The sequence below is a fragment of the Nyctereutes procyonoides genome, unplaced genomic scaffold (genome assembly GCF_905146905.1).
Source record: "Nyctereutes procyonoides isolate TBG_1078 unplaced genomic scaffold, NYPRO_anot_genome, whole genome shotgun sequence".
In the NCBI taxonomy this organism is placed as follows: domain Eukaryota; kingdom Metazoa; phylum Chordata; class Mammalia; order Carnivora; family Canidae; genus Nyctereutes; species Nyctereutes procyonoides.
In genome coordinates this window covers 45,416,999-45,426,001 of record NW_026575125.1, presented here as the reverse complement: position 1 = coordinate 45,426,001, position 9,003 = coordinate 45,416,999, and the positions used below count along the sequence as shown (strand labels likewise).

Genomic DNA, 9,003 nt, shown 5'->3' with positions numbered 1-9,003 from the left:
TGAAGAGTCCCTCTTCACCAGTGTATCCTTAGGGCCTAAGCCACCATCACTTAGGAAATTGGTGTGCACACACATTATTTTCTTGTTTAAAGTGATGGACTCTTTAAGAAAATGAAATAGTATGAGGATTCCCAGAGAATATTCTAGAATGTCAGAGAATAGCAGCGCCATCTTGAAGCCTGTGTGTGGAGTTCCATTCATTCAACCTCTTCTCCCACCCCCACCCCCAGGCTGTAGTCAGAAAATCCTGGGGTCTTGTGTATGAAAATCCTTGCACCGTATTGAAGCAAACTGAACTGTAACAGTGACAGTGGGGTCAAAAAAGAGTTCAGAGGTAGCTGGGAAGTTGATAGAACCTTTACGGAGGAACTAGGTTTGAGGGACTAAAGACATAACTCCGGGGTAGTAGAGGATGCAAAGTGCAACTTTCCGGCCCTGAAACTCAAGCCACTGGTCTTCCCCAAGCCCATGTCCTCACTTGGGGATAATAACAGAGCTTTCCTCACAGAGTGAAGAGAATAAACGCTTTGGAGAACGTGCAAAACAGCCTAGCCCACTGAATCTGCTCAGTGAGCAGGAGTGGCTGTGAGTACTCCACCCGTTCCCAGGCTGAAGTCCGCCCCCACCGCCACCTATTAGTTTTGCAGTTTGCAGTCAATGAGTTCACTCCTCTCATAGGACGAGAAAGCTGCATAGGGGGAGTGGGGGTTGGCAGGAAAGGAGGGGGTGGAGGAGGAGTGAGTGAATGTGCGTGTGTTTGTTGGCAGCAGGGGTGGAGGGGTGGGGGGGGAGTGCTTAACTCCCTGTTTACCGGGAGACGGAGAAGGCTAAGCAGGTTCTGGCCCCACTCAAAATGGAGCCAAGGGACTGCCTCGCCTAAGATGGTGGCTTAAGGTCCTCAGTTTCGATTGCGTACCTAGAGGAACCGTGCAGGTCCAAAGCTAGCCGAATCCCGTCCCCTTTTCTCAAAGTGGCGCCCCGCCTCTGCTGGCGTCACGCGGGAGCCGCTAGCGCCTCCCTTCCCCGCCTCTGCCGCGATTACCTCGTGTGCCCAGCCCTCATAAGATGGCGGTCAGGTAGCCTCCCAGCGGCGGCGCCGCCACTCTCAATATGGTACCTGTTTACCCCATATTTCTCCTCCCCTCTCCGCTTCAACTTCCTCCTTGTTTTGAATAAACTTTATTGACTACTTCGAATTGCCTATCACTGCCACCGGGCTTCTCCCAGCGACTTTTTGGGCAGTTATTCCTCCGACCTGGCCGCCGGCTCATCTCATTCCTGGTTGGTGTGCTCGCGGCGATCTCCTGCTGGCCCAGCGACGACGCCGTTTGCTTGTTCACCGGGCAGCCACCGGACTAGGCCTAAGCCACGGGCTCTAGTAGGCCCTAACGGCCGGGCCCGGAGCAAAACCGTGGGGAAAGCTGCTCTGAAGCACCGCCGGGAGCCCAGGGCCGCGCGACCCAGCGGGTGGTTCTGGAGGAAGACTAGCGAGGTTCGCTGCGTTGCCGTGACGATCCCAGAATTCGGCGCGCGCTGCCGGTGGGGCCGGAACTGCTGGCCGATCGTCCGCTGAGTTAGGCGCCCAGGCACTCCAGAGAGCCCGGCAGCCGGCGCGTCGCTGGAATTGAATTCCGCGAGTGTGAGCAATCCCTGCGGCTTTGCAGATGAGGAGGTCTCTGTAGGGCTCGGGACGAAAGACATTCTTGTCAGGTTTGGGGCGTGAGGAGGTTCCTGTCATTTTGGGAGGCGTGAAGAGATCTCGTAAGTTTCGGGGGCTGCAAGAATATTCCTGTCAATCTTGTGATCTGTTAGGAGATCTCTCAGTTTTGAGGGATGAGGGAGTCCTCGTCACTTTTGAGGGGGCTGTGAAGAAATGCCTGCCGGTTTCTGAGCGGTGGGGGGGAAAATCCTTGTTTAGTTGCAGCAATGTGAGGAAATTCTAGTTTCAGAGGTTTAAAGGAGATCCTTTCTAGTTTTGGGGGTGTAGAAGGAACCCTGTTGTCTTTGAGGTAGAGGACGATCTGATCAGTTATGAAATTGAGATTTATTTCATTTGTTGGGGATGATGAGACTCCTGACTGAATGGGGATGGAATGACTTTGAGAGGGAAGGAGAAGACCATTTAAACTCTCAGCATGACCCCAGAACTGTGATTTGAGTTGGGCGCCTAGTCTTGTTTGCCTTGTTCCTGAAGGCATCGAGGTAATTCTCGAGTAATATCTGAGCCAACTTCCAGGGATCCCTCGTCTCTCTCTAGTTGCCCCTATGGGGGGGGGGGGTGAGAAGGGGATTTTTTTTCTAAGGTAACTCAGCCTATTTCTTAAGGCTCTGGTTTGCGTCATAATGAAGAAAGCCCTGGGAAGAAAGGTTGTGAGCAAGGAGAGAGTACCGTGAGGGTTTAAAGAAGCTTCCTTGAAAAGGCGTCAGATGTTTCCCTGAAACCCGGAAAGAAGTTATCACTGACTCTGGGTGCAGAGGGAGGAAGGAGGGAGGGGAAAAGAAAAACTCGACGGTCAAACGCCGCCGTCCTTTATTTGTTAAGGAAATTCTGGAGGCGGTGGACTTTTCTCCGATTGCCCCCTACAGCCACACCAGCTGTGTTGCATCCCGGCAGCATTAACTGCCCATTTGTGAACTGAGGGTTGGTATCCTGGGGGACCTGATTCACAAGGTAAAAAGTGTTGTCTGTGTCCAGCCATCGTCCAGAAAGAACGCGTACTGCTGTCTCCTGCTTCTCTTGACGCTACGAACCTGGCTCGCCGCAGAGCGCTCCAAGGCCAGACGAAGATGGCCTCAGTGCCAGTGTATTGCCTCTGCCGGCTGCCTTATGATGTGACCCGCTTCATGATCGAATGTGACATGTGCCAGGACTGGTTTCATGGCAGGTAAGGAGGGCAGACCAGGCTGGACAGGTGCTCGCTTGCTTCCTCCTTTCTCAGCTCTCTTTTAGATTCCGGCTCACAACACCCCCCCCCCAGGTCCCCTCCCGCCCTGGTTAAGAATTAGTGGCAACCCCCCTTCCAGACCCAGGTTCTCTTCATCCCTCCTTGCAGACTGGGGCTAGCTGACTGTTGGCCTCTGGGGTCTCCCCTTTTTTCTCTTTTCCTGCATATGTTTCTTCTTTGCTCCCTTTTGACTTTTTTTTTTTTTCAAATTTAGAAATATTTTCAGCCACAAAGAATGTATCATTTTTGTATTCTGGCAATTTTGTTTTGCCTTAGACTCTGGCTTTGTGGGATACAGTACAATATTCTTGAGATAATTGAGTCCAACAAACAGATTTCAGTTGTGGCTTTGCAACTTATTATCAGAGTGTCCTTGGGTAAGTTGCTTTGCTTCTCTGAGCCCCATTGTCTTCGCCTATAAAATATATTTAATATGTCTGTCCTTATTATTTAACACATTTTGCATGCAATGAGTGGAGGCAGAAATGCAATAGTATTTATATTTCTTCAGTATTTATCTGCAGAACCATCCAACTAAATTGAATTAAGCAGAAGAGATATTCGGTAAAACAGCAGGAGTAAAACCACTAATAAATTTCCTCCAGTTAACCATGTGTGCACATAAGCACCTGTCACCCAGGATCCCAGAGAGGTTAGTGTGTGGGGGAAAAAATTGCTGCTATCCCATTATTGGGACTTAAACTCCCAGGTATGGAAAGAAAACCATGGGAGGAATTTTTGTACTGGAGTACAACAGAACAGTATATGGTGCCCTCCTCCTGTTACATGTGAGATTCTACAATTTTCAGTTGTCACTAGTCCCTTCCAAATGAGTTACTTTTGTCACACCCAAGATCAAACTGCAAGTGCTGGTACTGCTAAAATTCTGCTCTCGGCAGGGATTGCCCCTTGCAGCACATTCAAATTCATGTTCAGCTGATCTTTATTGAGTATTTACTACATGCCAGGTGTGAAGTTCTGTCTGTGTCTTCATGTTCTTTCCTTTAAGAGGGGACAGACCCACAGGGTGGGGCCTTTTTCTTTCCTCTAGAAATAAGCAGGATTAAGATGATTTTCAGGATTCCTGGTATCTTTGCTAGTGCTGATCAAGTCACTCCTCTGTTTAAAATTGTTTTGGTGGTTCTCCTACAGAAAAAATGCAGTCTCCTTTGTGTGACAGACAAGCCTTTTTGTGGTCTACTCGTTCAGTCTCATTTCCCACCACTCCTCCTCCTGGTTCTTTATTTATGTCCCAGCAAGAATGAACTACTTATAGTTCTGGGAAAATTTTATACTCCTTTATGCCTCTTTCTTTGTGCATGTTATTCCTACTAATGTCCTCCCTTTTACAACTCACAGCATACCTCCTCTGTAAAAGTTCCTTCTGGTTCCCATCGCACTTTGTGTACATCCTTATTGAAAGTAATTATTATATCACATCATAGTTATAAGTACACCTATGTCACTCATTAGCCAGAGCTACTTGAGGGCAGAGAGCTCAACTTTTCATTTTTGGGACCCTCAGAACCTAGTTCAGTGATAAACACGTAATAGATACTGAGTGCCTTTTTGAATGAATGAATGAATGAATGAATGTGTCTTCTTAAATAAAAGCTATTGCCTGTGGCCTTTGGATTCTGTGAGAAGTGTGTAGGTTCAAACCTGGGAAGCGAACTTCTGCCCAGAATATAGAGACCCTAACTGCGCATTCTAGGAACTGAAAACTGGAACACATGCTTTCTATGTGCCAGACCCCATAGGGACTTTGCAAAAATTATTATTATTTTTAAAGATTTTATTTATTTATTCATGAGAGACAGAGAGAGAGAGACAAAGAGAGAGAGAGAGAGAGAGAGAGAGAGAGAGAGAGAGAGAGAGAGAGAGAGGCAGAGGGAAAAGCAGGCCCCTTTCAGGGAGCCTGATGTGGGACTTGCCCCGGGTCTCCAGGATCATGCCCTGAGCTGAAGGTGGCACCAAACCGCTGAGCCACCCAGGCTGCCCACAAAAATTATTTCAATCTACACCAACACTGAAAGATATTTCTTTTTTTTTTTTAAAGAGTAGGTCTTTTTTTTTTTATTTATGATAGTCACACAGAGAGAGAGATAGAGGCAGAGACACAGGCAGAGGGAGAAGCAGGCTCCATGCACTGGGAGCCTGACGTGGGATTCGATCCCGGGTCTCCAGGATCGCGCCCTGGGCCAAAGGCAGGTGCCAAACCGCTGCGCCACCCAGGGATCCCAAGATATTTCTTTTTTAAAATAATATTTTGGGTTTTTTCCTGATGATATATGTGAGACATGCTCCTTGTAGAAGAGACAAAACAAGAAAGAAATAAAAATCATCTATGGATCTGTTATCTTGCATAATCCACTGTTAAATGTTTTGTTGCATTAACTCTTATATTTTGACTTAGAATATAAAACTATGTTTTTTAAACACAGAATTATAAATATCATTTTGTAGCCTGATTTTTATTCTTACTTAACATTATAATGTATTTTACCAGGTCGTCAAGTACTCATCTAATCCTCATTTCTGATAGCCCACCATATATATGTGTCATCAATTACTTGGTCATTTCCTCTGTGGTTGGATACTTACCATTATTTCTACTTTTTTATAATATAATGTGATATGAGGGAAACTTTGGGGATTCTGGAAATGTTTTTTTTTTTGGAAATGTTTTTTGTTTTGATATGGGGTGCTGGTTAAAACAAAAAAACATTATGGTGAACATTGTTGCACAATAGAGACTTGACATTTATAACAAACACAACTGAGGACTTTAAGAATTCCAAGTTAACAAATATGGAAATGGGTTTATGGGCCAGGGTCCTCCTCAATCACATTTCTGTGGTGAGTCCTGTGTTTCTGTGAACACCTAGACAGGTTAATTGCCTTAATGTTTTTTTCCATGAAAGAGACCAAGTTTTTATTTCTTTTCATGCTTCTCTCTATGGGGTAGCAGAAAACAAGGAAGCCAGCTGAGAATCAGGTCTTTGGTGGGTTGCTCTTGCTTACTCAGTGCATTGTGTTCATGCACATGCATGTACACACACACCAGGCTCCCTGTGCTTCTTTTAAGATTATACTTAAACACAATTGCAAGTTCCTCAGTGTTGTGGATTTTTCATGGTTGCTCACAATAATTAAACTCACAAATGCCTATAGGTGATAGAAATTTGGCCGCATCTCTGATGATTTCCATAGGCTAGATTTCTTCAAGTCCAGTTAGGGATTAGTAATGCCAAGTTACTTCCTGGAAAGGTTATAATAAGGAAGGTGACTTCCATTTTGCTGATGAGAATCTAGAATTCATGGAATTACTTTCTGAATCTGGATTTGAACTTAGAGTTACCTGGCTCCAGAGCTTAGGTTCTCGAACGTGGAAAAAAGTTGGTATTAGCTTTATTTCTCCTACTGTAAAGGGTAGGTTTTTGCTAATCACTTTGATTGGTAGAGCAGTGGTTCTCAAACTTTAGCATTCATCAGAATCACTTGAGAGACCTATTAAAAGACAAGATAGGGGATGCCTGGGTGGCTCAGTAGTTGAGCATCTGACTGGCTCAGGGCGTGGTCCTGGTGTCCTGGGATCAAGTCTCGCATCGGGCTCCCTATGGGGAGTCTCTGCCTCTCTCTCTGTCTCTCATGAATAAATACATAAAATCTTAAAAAAAAAAGACAAGGTAAGTAGGCCACACTTTCAGGGATTCTGATTTAGTGGGTGAGTTGGGGCTACCCTCAGAACCACTGATATAGACCATTATTCTGTGTCGATTCCTTCTCTTTCTGTGGAGTGTGACAGCTTCTGATGTTGGGGGATGTGCAGGCTAACATACCATTATTGTACCCTGTTCTCAAAGTGTAGTTCATTAGTAGAATTTGTTAAAAATGTGAATTCTTGGATGCCTGGGTGACTCAGTGGGTTAAGTGTCTGCATTCGGCTCAGGTCATGCATGATCCCAGGGCCCTGGGGTTGAGCCTCACATTGGGCTCCCTGCTCAGTGTGGAGCCTGCTTCTGCTCCTGCTCCCCATGCTTGTGTACTCTCTCTCTCAAGTGAAATCTTTTTTAAAAATAAGAATTCTTGGGCTGGGATCCAGGAATCTCTAATAGAAAGATTCTGATGCACTCTAACTTTTGACAGTCGTACATTGGTGGAGAATTAGGTGGTGAGCATTTATCGATGTCTAGGGCTTTGGCAAAACCTCACCGCTTTGCAGTTTTCCTATCTATAAAGGAAGCATTGGTTGGCACATCCAATGTGGATGTGACTGGAGGTGACTCTAAACTCTAGAAGAAATGGCACTGGCTTCAGAACTGGGTTCGAATTCTGACTCTTTTCAACAAAGGATTTCATCTCTGAAGTCTCAGTTTCCCCAAGAATGGTTGTGATGATTTTTTAAAAAATCTTATTTATTTACTTGAGAGAGAGAGCAAGAGAAGTGGGGAGAGGCAGGCTCCTAGCTGAGCAGGGAGCCCCACATGTGGCTTGATCTCAGGACCCCAGGATCATGACCTGAGCCAAGGCAGACTCTTAACCAATTGACCTAGCCAGGTGCCTGCCCCCCTTTTTAAAGGTTTTATTTGGTTGTGATGACTTAAATAAAATGATAATAAAAAGATACTATAGGCCTTTGTTTACTGAATACTAGCTAATGTGCCCCCCACTATGTTAAATACTTTGCATAGTTATCTTTATTTAATCTTTAAAAAATTTAATTGTTTTTAAATTATGGATTATATTTAATAGTTTTAGAACTGTTAAAGTTATTTATTTAATATTGAGTATGTTGTGGTAGTTTGTGCTTTCCAAGGAATTAATACATTTCATTTAACTTGTCAAATTTTTTTTAAGATTTTGTTTATTTATTTATGAGAGACACAGAGAGAGGCAGAGACACAGGCAGAGGGAGAAGCAGGCTCCATGCAGGGAGCCTGACATGGGACTCGATCCCGGGTCTCCAGGATCACGCCCTGGGACAAAGGGGGTGCTAAACCGCTGAGCCACCCAGGCTGCCCTAAGTTGTCAAATTTAAGTGTGTAGAGTTGTTCACAGTATTCCCGTATCATTTTGATATCTGCAGGCCGGCTGTGTGGTGATATTTCATTCCTGATATTGAAAATTTGTATCTTCTCTTTTCTTTCTCAGACTCAGTAGACATTTGTCAGTTTTATTGAATTGATCTTTTCAAAGAACAAGCTCTTTTTGTTCATTAACATTCTCTGTTGTCTTTCTGTTTTCAATCTCATTGATTTCTGTTTTTATTATTTCCTTCTGCTTGCTTTGGGTTTATTGTGCTCCTCTTTACCTAATTTCTTGAAGTAGGAGCTTAGGTTATTGATTTGAGACTTTTCCTGTTTTCTAATGTAAGCACTTAGTATTATTTTTTATATTTAATAAACTTTTTATTTACTTTGGGGGGAGGGATTTATTTTATTTTTATTGTAATTCGATTTGTCAACATATAGTATAACACCCAGTGTTCATCCTATCAAGTGCCCTCCTCAGTGCCCATCACCCAGTCACCCCATCCCTCCCCAACCTCTCCTTCCACTACCCCTTGTTCATTTCCCAGAGTTAGGAGTCTCTCATGTTGTGTCACCTTCTCTAATTTTTCCCACTCATTTTCCCTCCTTTCCCCTACAATCCCTTTCACTATTTCTTATATTCCCCGTATGAGTGAAACCATATGATGATTGTCCTTCTCCGATTGACTTACTTCACTCAGCATAATACCTCCAGTTCCATCGTCAAAGCAAATGGTGGGTATTTGTCCTTTCTAATAGCTGAGTAATATTCCATTGTGTATATATTCCACATCTCCTTTATCTATTCATCTGTCGATGGACACTGAGGCTCCTTCCACAGTTTGGCTATTGTGGACATTGCTGCTATAAACATTGGGGGTGCAGGTGTCCTGGCGTTTCACTGCATCTGTATTTGAGGTAAATACCCTGTAGTGCAATTGCTGGGTCATAGGGTAGCTGTATTTTTAACTCTTTTAGGAACCTCCACACAGTTTTCCAGATTGGCTGTACCAGTTCACATTCCC

The 9,003-nt window shown here is 44.5% G+C and overlaps 1 protein-coding gene across 4 annotated transcripts in view; it reads left to right on the top strand.

Moving 5' to 3' along the window:
- The first annotated feature begins 1,205 nt into the window (after positions 1–1,205).
- PHF8 (PHD finger protein 8) overlaps positions 1,206–9,003 on the top strand; it is a 96,048-nt gene continuing 88,250 nt past the window's right edge. For 3 of the 4 annotated variants that reach the window (XM_055337765.1, XM_055337763.1, XM_055337760.1), the window contains exons 1-2: positions 1,206–1,761; positions 2,696–2,885. In XM_055337765.1, the coding sequence (XP_055193740.1) occupies positions 2,788–2,885 (98 nt within the window). In that variant the 5' untranslated portion in view covers positions 1,206–1,761; positions 2,696–2,787. The remainder of the gene's footprint in view (positions 1,762–2,695; positions 2,886–9,003) is intronic. The other variant, XM_055337762.1, reaches the window with a different exon arrangement.